We start from the raw sequence: 16,877 nt of genomic DNA on the forward strand, positions 1-16,877 counted from the left end.
AAAATACGAATAAAGATTTTGACTATTGACCATTGAATACAGTGTCCTTAATAACCAACCATATGATGTCATAAATCATTGCTACGTACTTGAACAATTTTGGTAGTTTTGAAAACTTTTTATACTTTCTTTATTTCTTGCTTTTGTATAATTTTAAATCCTGTTTATTATATATTAATTGTTGCCTATTTTTAACTGACTAACTGAATATTATAAGCCTGGTTGATTTCCAATCAAAATCTGTAAATGACCACCATCTTCAGGATTTTCCAAGTTTTATAATTTTTATACAGTTATTCTTATCTCATCAAACATTTAACATGATATACTAAAAAACGTTAACTAACGTTAAAGTTTCAGATTTTTCACTAAATTCGCCATTGTGTGTTGTTAAAGACTACTTTACTCGTTGTTTCAGACACTGTTACAAGACCACAAGAAAACATCATGGGAAAAGAAAATAAACAAAACTTTATGGAACAAAAATAAAATAATATATATTAATACACGTAATTGACAATCAAACTTTAATTCCTATACACAACTCTGTACAAATACGCCAAAAGCTGTACATCAGTTCTTCAATACATTTGCTCCTTGAATTCCAGAGTTAATTTCCAACAAAATTATAAATAAAAGTTGACATGAATAATAATACAATTTAATATAAATAATTTTAAATTCTAAACATTGTTAATATAAAGCTAATTTATGCTAAAATCAATATACAAACCAACTGAAACAAAATTTTGCAAAGGAGATGTGACTAAATACTTTGAACAAAATATAATTTTAAAATTTTATATTGAAGTACTATGCATTTAATTAATATATTGAATAAATATTAAAAACTGGCTATAATCAATTATACAATTTTTAAGTTATGGATAGGTTATCAAACAAAAAGTAATTATTAAGTAATTCATAACAAAGAAGTAGTAAGTACTCAAAACAAAGTAAATCACCTTGAAACTCTAAAAAAACAATGGGATTTAGATATGAATTGCTGTTTAGTATTTACTATATGTTAATTAAGTAATATAATTTTCAATATAGTAAAATACATAACTTCTAGTAGACTAATAGACCAAACACAAAATAAATATGATTTGTACCAAATGTATTTTTGATTTAATTTCACATGGTTATTTGTTTAAACCAAAAACTAATTTTCAGCATATTTAACTACATAATGTAAAGGGGTTTCTAAATTTGAAAATATATTTCATTTTATAGATAGTTTACTATGTGATAACCATGTTTTCGAATAAAAATAAAACTTCACAAACAGATTAAAAAGGAAACACAACATATGACAAAGTTAAAACTATTGATTAGCAAATAAAATACAAAAGCTTCTTTCACCAGAATATCACATATTAAAGCTGATATTTGATAAATTATCGGAGATGTATCCAGTTGAGAGCTTGGCGGATGATGGACAGTTTGGCGCGCTGCAGGAAACAAGCGATCAGCTGGTACTCGGTAGCAGTACGTCTTGCTCCTGTCACCCCCTGAAGCCGCCCCTCACACAGCACCTTCGTAGTAAGACACAGCAGCCATTGCAATATCTGTAACAGACATAGAGATGATCAGTATTGACTCACCTAAATCCTGGAATGATGGTCTTCCAGACTAAAAGAATTCCAGTTTGTGAAAATCACAACTGAGATGGTCAGAGCCTCGCATTTACAGATTTTTAGGCCAAGTATTCGTGCCTCTCTTCACTTCAAAATTCTTTATTCATTTTTATGTACATGTGTATACGTTGAATAGTATCAAATGTCTTGGTCAATTTCTTCCCCTTGTCCCATTTGAATTTAAAATTACGATTATTTATTTACATGTAATGACAGTTTAATTTAAACAAAACTTGTAGATGAAAAGCTTGATTTTTTAAAGGTCTTTGAAAATAATAATATAACTACTCTTTTAAATATTGATAAAAAGTATATCGCTAGCTGAGAGTAATGTTATCGTATGTTACTTTTTGATGCTAAGAGATTCGAATTTTGAACCTTTGAAAGTTTACATCTCCAGTTCTATATAATGCTTTTGTTTAATAAAATAAAATATATCTATAACGATAAATATAATAATATGTTCTACATAGAATACACAGAGCACATGTAATATTTAATATTAAGATATGGAAATATGAAACCAAATTTGCCACCCAAACACGGGAAGAACTACTTGATGCAATCAAAGAGACATGATGAAGGTATTGAGAATTGTAAATTAAAATGTAAGAACACTGAAAAACTTTTCTTCCCGCACTTGGACGATCATTCTTCCCATATTTAAACGATGAAAATGCTTTGTGGTGGAAACTCAAGACGATAATACCCGGTCTCCTTACTCCGCCTGTCGAGTATTACAGATTACGGGTTTATTCTTAATTAATAGGTCAGCAATGAATGAAAGAACTAATTAATGGACTAAGGAACAGTTGAATGAAATTAACCAGTTGAACGAATTGAACAACTCCACGATTTTGGGAACCTGCTGTATTCTATAACGCAAAGAATCAACACAGTTTTAGTTAGTTGCATATAATTTTGAGCTATTATTTCTATAGATAAGGGCCTCAACATGAACTTAATTATAATATTATAAGTTTTTACAATTCTTAAAAATAAATTAATAATCTGATTTGGAAGAAATATCAAATTTATTTAGTTAGCGAGAAAAGTGAACGAAACGTTCTGGGGAACATTGTGATCCGGATCACTCGTTCATCTGAATAACCCGCTTCCTTGTTCATATATCGGAACGAGGAACGGAACGACACATCTCTACATTCCAATTTCCAGTTGTTGTTTATGCCGAGTGGTGTTGTCTTGTCACATACAGGTGGCTTATGTTTAGTTAGGCTACTTAATGTTACGATAACACAAGTAGCCAGTTTTAAAACGAATGAATAAGAAAATAATTATTAATGTTTATTATACCGTCATTATTCATACAAAATAAGGGACGAGCTCAGCAAATCGAGTAAGTTTCAATTAGTTTTACTCGAAAATCTTCTAGTTTGACGTATGATAACCAACATTCTAAAACCTTATTGACCAAAAGACAAATACAATTACATTAGTCCTGTCAAGCAAGAAATAGGCTAAGCATTAATAACCTATAATAAATAAATAAATTAGCATGAGATTAAAATAATGTCACAGTTTAACCTACATGTACACACGTTTGTACAGAGCTTCAATATAGTACCTTGTAGATATTTCATAGAAAAATAACTTAAACATGGTTGCAAAATTTAAACCAAAGAACTCAGTTATACAATGTATTATTTACCAGGAAATGCTTTAGGCTTAGGCTACAATATAATAAGCAGCTACCAACACAATCGAATCAACTATCAATAAGAAATATCTAACCTACGAATATAAAAATATTTGACCAATAAATATTCACAATTAATAATTTCCAGCTGTTTTTATTGATCAGATTAATAATATTGTTGAAACTTTATTTAACGCAATAAAGTAAAATGAGTAGGCTAGTGACACCGGCAAGAGTAATGGTAATAAACAAGCTCTTCTAGTCTCAAAATGTAATTTTTAGTAGATTTTAATATGCGGCCTACACTTGTTCGATTGCTATTATCGAATGGTTTGATTTTTTTTATCAATCATGTTATTTTATATTATCTTAAATACATACATTTCTTTTACATAAAAAATATAGCTTCACTATAATTCAATTTTAAAAGCATATAAGTTAATGTAATACGGTTTGATATTGTTCCAAATTAATTTAAAGTAAAATCATGTGTTTGGTATGTTTGAGTAATGGTCAAAAGTATAATGCCGATTTATGTGTATTCTTTGTGTCACAAGAAGTCAGACACATTTATCCTTAAAAACAGTAAAAATTAAATAAATATTATATTGTTTTGTTTAAAACATTTTACAAATATACATAGGCTAGCCTAGATAAGGTGTAAGACCAGCAGAACTATATTGTTATGTGAAATAACTATTACGTACTTTTATTCAACTTTTTTTTTTCAGTATTTGTAGATAGTCATGAATATCGAGGATTCAATACTCATGAATGTCAATGATTCGATTATCGTGGTGGCCTCTTATTATACTGCAGCCAATGCTTTATTTTTCTCTAGACAATCTCAATATTTAGGAAGATTTATAAAACTAACAGACAAAACATTATGTATAAAGGCTAACAACTACAAAGCTTTTTATAGTTCAGGAGTATTAGTGATGCTGCATAAAAAGGTTACTTTTGCCTTGTTTCATAACTATGTACATGTTCATGTAGGCTACAACCAAATTATTTACATTCTTCTTAAAATACAATAAACAATGCAGACAGGGTTAAAATTCCAAGAAAAGCAAACTGAGGTTTACAGTGAGACCTTTGAGAAGCACCACAGATAAGTCGCACATATCTTTTCTACAGCAAGATCAGTCATATGGCTGAAGAATGATTCCCCCAGAGCACAGTGCCATAGGCCAGGTAGCTCTTCACATGAGCAAAATGCACAGCCAACAAAGCTTGCTGACAAACGACATGAGCCAAAACTCAGATAAAAAAAGTACCACTGCTCAGTTTTTTTACAAGAGAGGATGATGTGAGTTTCCCACCCCAGACCAGACTCAAATTTGGATTCACAGAAACTTAACAGGATCGGGAAAAGATTTCAAAGTGCGGCTAGAAGTGAATCTAATATCAAAAGTTTTGGTACTGTTTAAACAGAGGCTATGGATTGAAAAGAAAAATAATTAAATCATAACAAATTATTACTTTCTTAAGCTATGATTTATTGTTTTTGGACATAGAAATTAGGAATACAGTGTAATATCAAACAAGGTCCAAGTAGATTTGTATAACCACAATGTTTTGGCATAACTAGGCTAGTACAATTCCAATATTGAGTTGAAAATAATACAGTAGCATAATACAAGGGTAGGGTACGATAAGCGGATCCGGTTTTTTATATCGAAATTAGCAAACGATATTACTTAATCGTAACCATTGATATAATCAATCAATACTGATTAATTATTTTAAATTATTAACTTAAATAGTCTATATCAACAGCTGTAAACACTTTAAAATAATACATGTAGAGTAATATTTCAATTTTACATAAGTAATTTTAATTATTAAAAATGGCAGTCAATTTTAGAAAACTACACGACATTGCTTTGAAAGGTGATAAGACATAAATAAAATATATTGTTTTTGTGGCTTCAACATGTTGGACTCGTACCGAAAACCCCATTATGTGAAATTTGTGGGAAAGAAACAACTGTAACTGTGAGAGGAGCAAATATGGTCGTCTTTAGTTTTCCTAATTTTTGTTATAACTTGTTTGATCACTGTAAATATTAAATTAATATTTTAATTAAAACATATGATTGTTATTGAGGACTATAGTCTTTTATATCGATTGATAGTCTAGGATTTGAGATGCGAATATTAGGTATCCAAGACTACATTCTTTGATGTAAAAAACCAGGTCCGCTTATCGTACCCTACCCTAATACAATTTTAAAAGAATAAAAAACTGTTTTTTTCATTGTTACTGGTACATCTAATGTTACCTACCAGACTGTCAAGGTTGATTTGAATAAGTTGACAATTAATAACCCTATCACCCAAATAAAACTAGTCAATCCTCCACTTATTTTTTTTATAGAGAACCGTGTCCACTTTTTAAAAATTATTTCAAATTTGACCAATTGCTCTGAAACTCAGCTTTCACTCCCTACAGTACAAACTATGTTAAAAAAATAGATTATACTCCATTTTTTACTCTATGAATGTAATTTTCTTTACTATATATTACTTATTCTATCAGACATTATACTATTTGGCCTAACTATGGCCAGCAGTTTTACTTATAATTGATAAAAAGATTTTGTATATTTCATCTTATTGTAAAAAGTATCCAGCAGTAAAAGGATAGTAATAACTGCTTCGATCACTCAAATCTTATTTATATAAATTTCTTCAATTCAATTTCATATATTGCCCCAGTTTTATCCGTGTAGTTTGAATATGGACAAACACTCTCAGTATCTTAAATTTCCTCTCCATGTCTTTAAGTAATCAATACTCAATTAAAAGTTTAGGGTAGAGAAAGTTTTCAAAGTTGGTGAAGTTGAATAGAACCATCCATTTTCACAACTTCATCAGTATTTAGATTTTCATTATAATAAACAAATGACCTACATAAAATTCTTCCATGAAAGAACTAACACTAAAATGTAAGCAATATATATAAAATCATGTTATAAACATTATTAAAAATATATGTAAAATCTGTGAAAAATTGATACAGAATTAATCTATCAGTATTGTTGTTGAATACAAATTTTGTTTTGGTTCAATCAAAATTAAGTTATAAAGAATTTTGCATATGGTTACCTTAACATGCACCACATAATATTTCAGAGTTATAATAGCATGCTAGTGTTGTATTTGGTCATCGGAAAAAGATATGTAGCTGCTGAATGAAATTTTTTACTTGTTAAAAAAAAGACAGTAGCTGCATCTCTTTTTGGTCTAGTGCTACTTAGTGGATTGAGGTCCAGAATCTTGATGAGCGATGCCACAAATCTGACGGTCTCCAAAATAAAAGCACATGATCATAATGAATATAGATAGTGATGTGGGCGGTATATACCAAGTGGGAAGGTAAATATAAATAATTGGGTATATACCCAATGATCATTTCAATACCCAAAATTAGGGTTTATTGTTGGTTTTTTATTTTTAGTTTTTGAGCTTTATACAACATCTTTTGCTGTGCAGTGTTCAGCAAACAAGAATTAAAATATAGTAATTTGATGCATTAAAATGAAATCAGCAATAATATTTAACTTTCAAAATTAAAAGAATTGTAAAACGGGTGACCAGTTATTTTTTGAGTATTTATAGCTTTTTTCTCTGTTTTTTTCAAATTTTTTGATTTTTCAAATGTTTTTTGTTTGTCTTAAACTAAGATAAAATGAAGGATAAAACATATTATAATCAGTATTATTTTAATCAGCAGCATAAATAATGGAGTGTGAGAGGGATTGAACTCTAGAAGTGCCCTAGAAATAAAAAAGATACGTAACAGCAATCCAAATTGTTTAAATTAAGCAGTGAAATATTTATTTTAAATTGAACCTATCCAATTTATTCAAATTTAGATTTATTCCATACCTATCCCCTTGTGTGGTTTGCTCTTCAATCGGATTCATCACCTTCTCCAGAGTCAAACCCTAGATACACCCCTGATTTAAATATATGCTGAAGCATTGGGTTCGTACCATTTCATTACAATGGCATTGGACCTGTTCATTGCAAAATACAAGAAAGAGTAAACTGGAACCTAATTTGTAACAAAATAGGAGTACCTAGTCTATACTTCAATTTCTTCTTGAGATACCCAACAAAAAACAGATATACAAGAGCAGATAGACAGACAGAAGAAAAGTTTTGTCCAGAATAATAGTGTGAGTAAGCAAAATACACAAAGTTTCAAGTTTATAGTTGTTTATAGGTTTAACCTACTATTTTCTCATTGTCATCAAAACCTAATGACAAACATAATGCCTTGTAAGACGCAATCCAAACATATTTCCCTTACTCAGTTAAATCCCATGTAGTGAGTGACGTGTATCACTCGTCCATCGAATTTGGTGTTGCATACATAGAAATTAAGCTTGGTGCAAAATTTCAAGTCTATAGGACTATTGGTTTTCAAGATATCATGTGGACAGACAGAAATTAAATTTTACCATCTCCTTTGCTAATGTACAGTCAACTAGGTTACTACATTTAGCTTTTAGTTATAACATATACTTTTACAAAGCTTCAGTTTTATTACTGCAAAGTAACAACTAAGATGTGAGAGGAGTACGCTTGCTCCTTTAACCTGTTGAGGAATAGCTGAATATGGTTCCAAAAGAGAAATGATGGTTATAGCCATTTGATCTCAAAAGAGTAGTTATGGTTTTAACCGTCCATCATGGGTTTGTAAAATAATCAGTATTACAGCTGTGTACAGTCTCTAGTAGCTTTCTTACAAACTATTTTAACTATTCAATGTTCAAAGTAATTATTGACTGTAATGTGCTGGCTCCTTAGACAGAACATATAATCACAGCTTTGTCACCAAATGTCCTGTAATTTTCTTTCACCAAGTCCATTTATAGGCTGTTCTCGGTTCTAACAATTCATTGATCATCGTTGTATGGTGCTGGCTCCTAGCGACAGGATAATAGTTAAAACTTTTCTGCCAATTTTATTGTCCTATAATTTTCTTGTTCAAACTCCTCTCGTACCCGTGATTAGAAAATTATCATACTTTGCCAAACTTCTTTAAAAAAATAACACATATAGCATGTAAATAATGCATTATTCTTTACTTTCATAATATTTTAATACATCTTGAATGAAAACAACTAAAAGGTATTAAAAAAAACACTTAATGTGTTTAAGTGAAAATAAACCACATCAAAATAAAGAGTAACATAATGACTACAGGCAAACATTTTTAGGCCTTTATAGCTTTTTGTAACAATTGCATGTAATTTGGTAATTTGATGTTTTATTGTGAATAAATTTAATTCCTGGAGTCCATTGGTATTTCACATTCCTAAATATAGATGATTTATTAATAATCATCTCGGAGCATAGAGATACTGGTTACCGTGGCATCTAAAACTGCTAGAAATCATTATTGGGGGTTCTAGGTAAGAATGCTAGACCCACCTATCATACAAGTTCTATTTAAAAAATATCACAACTTTTTAATTTTCGCGGCTTATATATATTCACTTTTTTATTTTCGTGTAACCTTATGTTGGTACACATGTCTCTGACGAATGCCAACAAGTTCGACCATTTTGAATATTCAGTTAATTATTGACAGCTGATTTGCTTGCACGTGTCATGTCTCGTCTTTGATTTGTGCCTATTCAAACAAATGGATCAGATAATCTGTATTAAATGTTGTGTTAAAAACTAAATTAAGTGTGCAGACACATTCCGAATGCTGGCTGTAGCTTATGGAGAAGCTACCTTGAACCAAAGCAACGTTTATTGGTGGTACAAAACGTTTGCAGTGGGCCGAGATGTTAACGACAGACAGCGTGTCGGACGCCCGGACACGTCAAGAACAGACAAAAACATTGATAAAGTGAAGAAAATAGTATTAGCCAATTGTTGAATCACCGTTAGAGAAGTTGCAGAGGACCTGAACATATCGATTGGCTCATGCCATTAGAGGTCAGATATAGAGAGGTATGAGACAGGTCGCCGCGAATTTCATACCAAAATTGCTCAATTTCGTCCAAAAACATCAACGCATTACCATTGCTAATGAGCTGTTAGACTCTGTCCACAACGATCCAAATTTGCTCTAGAGGGTCATAATCAGTCACGAATCATGGGTTTATGGTTATAACGTAGAAACCAAAGCTCAATTATCTCAATGAGAGCTGCCCCACGAGCCAAGACTGAAAAAAGCGTGCCAAGTTTGGTCGCATGTGTAAGTTTTGCTTAGTTTTTTTTTCAATTGCAGGAACGTGGTACATCATGAGTTTTTAACACAGGGTATAACTGTCAATAAGGAATATTATCTGCAAGTTATGCACAATTTGCACGAAGAAATCTATCACAAACACCATCAATATTTGTGAAAGAACAAAAATAGGCTTTTGCACCACAATAACGTCTCTGCTTACACACTAATGATGCCGCAGCTACCGTATTCCCAGATCTGGGCTTCCTGTGACTTTTTAGTTCCCAAAAACAGACTTTTATTATTACTCTCACGGTTAGTCAAGTCAAAGTCAAAATGTTCTTTATTCATATACATGAAGTACAGAGATAGTGTCAAAAATTAATAAACCTAATTGGTGACATAAAACATTTAGAGTAGAATATTAATGTCCATGATTGGTCATTTGGTAAAATTCTTCAAGTGTGTAGATGGCCTGGTGTGAGAGCAGTTTATGGAGTTCAGTCTTTAGCTGTTTCCCCTTCTTCGTTCTTATTTCTATCGGTAGACAGTTGCTCAGCTTTCTTCCTATGTAGGATGGTTTTTTTTTTCATACTGTGCTAAGTGGTGAATGGGCAGTGGATACATAGTTGAGTTGCGGGTGTTGTAGTAGTGCAGGTCTTCAAGCCTTGATAGGTTTTCTCTGTCAACATATAAAATAACTTCTTGTATGTAGAGAGCGGTCACGGTCAAGATCTTTAATGTTGCAACGACCTCTCTGCAGCTTTCCCGAAAATGAAGGTTTGCAAGTATTCTTATTGCCTTTTTTTTGAAGGATTAGAATTCTGGTCATGTTAGCATTTGATGTCCCTCCCCATACAGCTAGACCGTATCTTACATGTGCCTCAAATAGAGCAAAATAGGCAGTACGTGCTGTAGTCAGATCACCAATCTCTTTAACCTGTTTGAGTGCATATAGGCTTGAGTTTAGTCTATTGCATAGCTGGTCAATATGGGGTGTCCAGGATAAGCTTGAGCCAATTGTAATTGTGAGGAATTTTGTTTGTTCAACCAAGTTAACTTCTGGTGAGCAATTAATTTGTCCTGTTCTTCTCCCAAACCCTAGTTGGGTAGTTTTAGAGGGGTTAACCTCTAAGTCATTTCCATCACAATATTGATATGCCATGTTGACCGCAATAAAAGCATTTACACTAAGGTTTTCAGGTGTATTGTTGTCAAGGATTAAGGTTGTATCGTCAGCGTATATCAAAGTTTTAGTATATTCATGTAAGTATTTTGGAAGGTCATTAGTAAAAAGAATAAAAAGCACTGGACCCAGCACGGATCCCTGTGGGACACCTCTATGTATAGGACGGGGTTGTGATCGGAATGCTTTAGTCAACCCTTTTTCAGTAGACTTTAGTTCGACCATGACTTCTGTCTTTGAGGTAGCTTTCGAACCATTTCAGAGCTGTTTCCGTTACACCATGTGCTTTTAGTTTCTTCTGTATGAGGTCATGACCCAGGCAGTCGAAAGCCTTGCTCAAATCCAAGAAGATAGGTGTAGTCAGGTTGCCTTTTTCTATGCTGTCAGTCACTGATTCTATCAAGCTAATCATTGCTGTAGTTGTTGACTTGCCATTGACGAAGCCATGCTGAGAGCTGCTTAACAGGTTGTTCAACCTGCAATGTTCTAATAGCCTGACGAGAACAATTTTCTCACAAAGTTTTGAGACAGTTGGTAGTAATGAAATGGGTCTGTAATTACTTAATTCTGATTTTCTGCCAGTCTTAAATTTAGGATAGATTTTTGATATTTTCAGTGCTGAGGGAAAGTGTCCTTTGTTGAAAGATTTATTGAAGATATCAGTAAGGGGATGGATAAGTTCTTCTGCACAGTGCTTTAGTATTTTTGTGGATATGTCATCAATACCGGCTGAGTTTTTTTATTTAAAGTTTTTAATAATTAATCTTAATTCCTCTTGAGTTGTAGGTCTTAATGAACTAAGTTCATTCATTTGAGTGCCTATATGTTATTGACGTAGTATTACATTCATAGCGATTGTGTAAAAGCATGCAACTGACATAATATTATACATCATTATATCGTTTCTGTTTTCTGCCGTAATAATGTGCAAGAAGAATTTTTATGATAACAACACATCACAGTAGTGATTCTGGTGTTTCTACTAGATTTCAGCACTTCCTTGGTCCTCTGTAATGAGTGTTTGTACCTTGGTGAGTTCGCTGTAGTCACACATTGCAGACAGCTACCGAGTGTTCTTGCATATCATCCGTCTTGTAGAAATGTATGGTTTTATTTCTAATGTTTCTAGTTCTAGTTCTAATAGTTCTAATGTACCATAAAAATATCTGACATTCGAATAGACAGTTGGCCTCGTTTATGTGATGATGACACGGACAGGGGTAGTGAACATTTCTTAGTGGACAATATATAAAAAAATTGAAAAAAGACACTAAAAATAATGTTTGTAATTTAAAAGTATATAATCTAAACTCTACAAACCCGTTTTTGAAGAAAAAAGAACAGAAACAAAAAAATTCAGCAACACAACATAACTTAAAGTATAACAAGAAAACTGTTAAGGGTATTAACAAAGCATTGTTTTATTTCAGGCCTTTTGTGTAAAATATTAATTCAAGTAATATAAATTGCGTATTAACTAATAAACTTTGCTTATGTAATGTTTCAGGTAATGCCATCGAAATTACTTCAGGAGAAATATTATGAAGAAGCAATGGAGACAGTTGTGTTTTCGTATGTCAGAGGTTCATGCGAAGCATCACATGTACATGAAATAAAAGCTGCATATGGTGAGGCACTACCATTAAACGATGCCAACCATCTGAGTGATAAACTTGGAAAAAACAATGTCTACATTTTATCCAAATTCGTGAAAGTACTCATTCCCTTAAAACACTGTGATTCTCGTAAAGTGCTTCAACTGTTATTTAAAGAGATCAGTGACAGCTGTACAAACTCAAGTGTGGATTCAAAACAGTTCAAAGTGGTAGTATTCAACGGGTGTGCTCAAAGAGTGCAGGAGGCCATTTCTGAACATCTTATCCGGCCAGGTGATATTGTGACCTTTCATCGACCGACAGTCATGGTTTTGACAAAAACGATTAAAGAGAATGGACTCGAGAGGGAGGACAGTGGAGTGTGGATCGAGATGGGTGCCGAGGATAATCAGCTAATCAACATCTGGCAAGCATTCAGTGACTCTTTTATTGATTCTGTCCGGTGCAAATATAGCTACAGACATCTAGATATCCATGACATGGACTACGTCGGTAGTGATTACCATGCAGTGAGGAACCTGCTCCACATTGTGGCAGATAGGGGCTTTGTCATGACCCTCAGAGAAATTGCAGCTGACAAATCACAGCAAAAGAAAGTTGCATTAGCTAGACTGAAAAAAACTCTTAGTTCACCAAAAAACTTTGATCTAACTGGTGAAGTGAAAATGCTCTTTAGTGAAATTTTACTAGAGAAAACCGGACAGACTGTTTTAACTAGCATATTCCCTGAATTTACAGCAATTTTTAGTGGAGAGCTCGCTAAAGAATTGCACAAAGCTGTGATTGATAGACATTTAGTACCTGGAGATATGGTGGTGTTTTGTCATCCAATTTTTGAAAAAGTTACATCTGCTCCTATGAAGATAGAATTTCTATCAAATGAAGAAAAACCTTTTATTGCACTCAAGTTGCGTCAATACTCGGACATGTCAACTGCTTCAAAAGTGACCGGTCTTCAATTACATAACCATAAGTATAATCAAAACAGTTCTACTTGTAATGTAACAAACAAAATTGAAAGTTTACTTGAGATTGAAAATTTTGAGATTTTATTGTTTAGGGACTTCATTAATGAAGTGAATATATTAGAGTGCATTTCTAATTATATGGAAAAATTTGGCACGGTAGAAACTTTGGAAAACCTGTACAAACAATTAAATTTTAATAACAAAAATGAAAATGGTGTGATACTGGCATATTTTTTAAAAACTGTTACACCATTGAAGGAACAAGATAAACCCATAAGGGCTATAATTTTTCTAAAAGAAATATGTTCAGATCACACATGGGGTGGATATTTTAGACTTGTGTTGCACAACAAACTTGCAGCAGAAGTACAAAAAGCGATAAAAAGTAAAAAAATTGTTCGGGGTGATATAATATCATTAGTACATCCTGTCATACACCTCAATCCTAAGTACACAATAAAAGATTTTGTAGCTGAAGAACCATTTCTTTTGGAAATAGGTGGTCGAAGAGACAGAGAAAAAGTTATCGTTTGCAAACTTAATCGTAGCTGTTGTAATTCTAATGTAAACAAGTCTACTGTGCGAAACTGTGTCCCAAGAAACGTGTCTGTTAACACACAAAATTTTAAAAAACCATTCGATAAAAACAACAGTGTAAGTGATACATCAAAAGAATCAAGTGAGCATAAATATAGTTCTTGTACAAACAACATTGATCAGAGAAACTGTGGGCAAAGTAACGAATCTGTTCAATCGGTCACCAAATCAAATTTTAAAAAACCTCTTGATATTGAACATCTGAGAGGAAATAGAAATGCCACTTCAGTAGAACAAGAAAATAAAGTGCCTAAATCATATATAAATCATAATTTATTAGAACTATGTTGTTTACTAGAAAATACAGGAAATTATGAAAAAGAGAGTTCTAATAACGTAAATAGTATAACAGTAGGTTTAAGTAAATCTCAAAATGAGTGTTCCAAGAAGAGAACTTTAAATATTGAAGAACACTGTTCATCTGTAGACAACACATTGGGTAAAACCTTTCGATTACAATCTAAGTGTATGAAAAGAGAACACAGTAAGGAGACCATAGATTCAAAAGTTATTAAATCAGTTTTAAGGAGCATAAAAGGGCCAGCTTTGAGAGAAATGGAAAACAACTGTGTATTTCCAGTGTTTGTCACCAAACCATCTTTGGCAAATCGCTGGGATCTCATCAGTGGTTACTGCTATGAGAGCTGCCACAACATGCATGTCTACTCTGCAATAAAATGGGATTTAACTAAAGATCCTTTGTGTCCCAGGTGTTTCCTCAAATTGAGACTAGTTCTGTGTTTTGAAATGTGTGCTCTCACATCAACTGGAAGACACGTCAAATTATTGCTAGTCGGAGAAGAAGCAGAAAGGATTTTGAATGTTAGTTGTGAAATGTTTCTGAGTTCCGAAAAACATAGGAAATCAGCTACAAAGTGTTTGGAAAAGATTACCTCTATAAGACTTGATGATGGTGAAACAAGATATAAAATAAAACTGTCAGATGTTACTCAGTGGGAGCTCTATTGTTAGTTCAACAAATTGATTTCTTTGTTCATTACCAGCATGAGTTATTTATTATGTTTTATTGTGATGTTTCACATGTGTATAATAATATATCAGACTTCTTCTTTCAACTTTATTTATAATAGTGTTCAATGTTCTATTTTAATGTTCATCGCTTACTTAAATTAATATGTGTGTAATATATCAAACTTATTTCAACTTTATTTATAATAGAGTTTGATGTTCTATTTTAATGTGCATGACTTACTTAACTTAATACATCTGTTTCACTATTTTATTGAATTATTGTATTTGTCATGGATCAGATTTTCCCTATACTAAGTAAGTTATTGTTAACCCTTTCTGGACGAGATGTAGGCTGTAATGCTATAGTTCCACTAGTGGATGAATCACAGGCACTGCATGGTTGGCATACTACATCTTATTTTGCTGATGTATGAGATTAGTCCTGAAGATTCTACTGGCTCTGCATTGTGCTGCTACCTCTCAGGAATAGTTTAAACTATTTGAAACAATATTGTAGCTTTTTTTCACAGTACATATACTGGTTTGTTGTCCGCCGATGTAAACAAACTAGTCGAGCCACTGTGAATCGGAGTCTTTGTACTTTTATTGTTGTTTACATCTTAAGAGAAGTTTGTTTTAGTTTTTAATCTATTTCAAATATGTGAGTTAAGTGCAATTAAATAATTTAATCTCTTTAAGGCTCAATTTTCATGTGAAAATACGTAACTTGTATTACTTTGGGTTGAGTTGCTGAAATATTGTGTTGGAACAATGCGTGACCTATTCATTTAGTACTATTTTATTTTCTGATGACTGCAAGTACAAGTGGATTACAAATTAATGACTTAAGTGATATACTGGATGAGTGGTTCCCAAACTTTTTACTTGTGTGACCCACCATCGTAAAACACTGAAGCATAAAGAATAAACAATGAAAGATCGAGCACTGATTGGCAGCAGTCAGCTGATAATGTCACGTAACAATTACGAAATAAAAATGCATAGACCTCCAAAATAAAAATGATATTCATATTAATTATATACAAATATACCAGGGAATAAAAAAGCATAAAACTTTAATCATTTGACGTATTTATTTAAGAAAACAACGAAATCAAGGAGACAATATATTGCCGCCTGGCACTTTTCAGACACATCTATGGCGGTAATATATTGCCTCCTGGCCCGGAAAGGGTTAAAAAAAATTATTTTAGGAAAGTAGTTTTTAAAATAAAAAGAAATAGGAAAATTGTTGCTTGCTTGTTTTGATTTCCGATTGATATTTTAGTCATTACTGATTTTAACATTAATAATTCTTTGCTTTTCGGCACTTCAATGTGTCTATGGTACAGGCCTTTGGGCAGTGTGGTCTTTATCTTAGTCTTACACTTTATCATGTTTAGGCTAATTATATTATGTATTTTACATTAAAATAATGAATAGTATGTATGTTTTGTATAGTGTAATGTATTTTATTTCTTGACGTCTATAGCAATGTAAAATTGACAAATGAAAAATGAAATGAAATGAAACAAGTTAAGCCTTAAAAAACACATTACATTGAATTAAAAATATGAAAGTAATATTTTTTTCTTTTAATTAAAGTTTGGACAAATTAAAGACAGTATTTTAACCCACACCGAGTGACATTGATATGACTTGTCCACAGAACCACAATTTGTAGAAAAGATTCTGTTCTAGATCTATCACGCTAAATGTTATTAAAGTTTCTAATATCACAATCACCATTTTCCCATCACCACAACAGATGTAATGGTTACTAGGATCTGAGCTCTTTGTCATTTGTTTATTATTATATCACAATGAATGCTTCAGTTATCTTTGAAGTTAGCACTGTGTTTAGTGGGAAAAAAATAACTTGGCGAAAATAAGCAGCTAAACAAGCCATTTCTCAACCTATATATGACATTTTTTGTTTGAAATGATGAGTACCATCATCCACAGAAGTTTGCGACACCCTTTTGTGAACACCCTGTATACTTTCAGAACATTTTCACTGCAAATAACAACAAAGTTGG

The 16,877-nt window shown here is 32.2% G+C and overlaps 2 protein-coding genes across 2 annotated transcripts in view; one reads left to right on the forward strand and one right to left on the reverse strand.

The window, feature by feature from the left end:
* Positions 1–471: 471 nt before the first annotated feature.
* Positions 472–16,877, reverse strand: part of LOC124360019 (serine/threonine-protein kinase Pink1, mitochondrial) — a 31,143-nt gene continuing 14,737 nt past the window's right edge. Inside the window, exon 9 of the mRNA XM_046813247.1 lies at positions 472–1,571. Coding sequence (XP_046669203.1) covers positions 1,401–1,571 — 171 coding nt within the window. The 3' untranslated portion in view covers positions 472–1,400. The remainder of the gene's footprint in view (positions 1,572–16,877) is intronic.
* LOC124360018 lies at positions 2,802–15,114 on the forward strand. The gene is made up of 2 exons (XM_046813246.1): positions 2,802–2,997; positions 12,193–15,114. Exon 2 carries the CDS (start codon positions 12,196–12,198, stop codon positions 14,836–14,838), a length of 2,643 nt encoding a protein of 880 aa, XP_046669202.1. The 5' UTR covers positions 2,802–2,997; positions 12,193–12,195; the 3' UTR covers positions 14,839–15,114.

Source organism: Homalodisca vitripennis, chromosome 4 (genome assembly GCF_021130785.1).
Source record: "Homalodisca vitripennis isolate AUS2020 chromosome 4, UT_GWSS_2.1, whole genome shotgun sequence".
NCBI lineage: Eukaryota > Metazoa > Arthropoda > Insecta > Hemiptera > Cicadellidae > Homalodisca > Homalodisca vitripennis.

Bases quoted from the DNA above. Each gene is read 5' to 3' on its own strand.
- LOC124360018 (XM_046813246.1), top strand. From the start codon at position 12,196: ATGCCATCGAAATTACTTCAGGAGAAATATTATGAAGAAGCAATGGAG.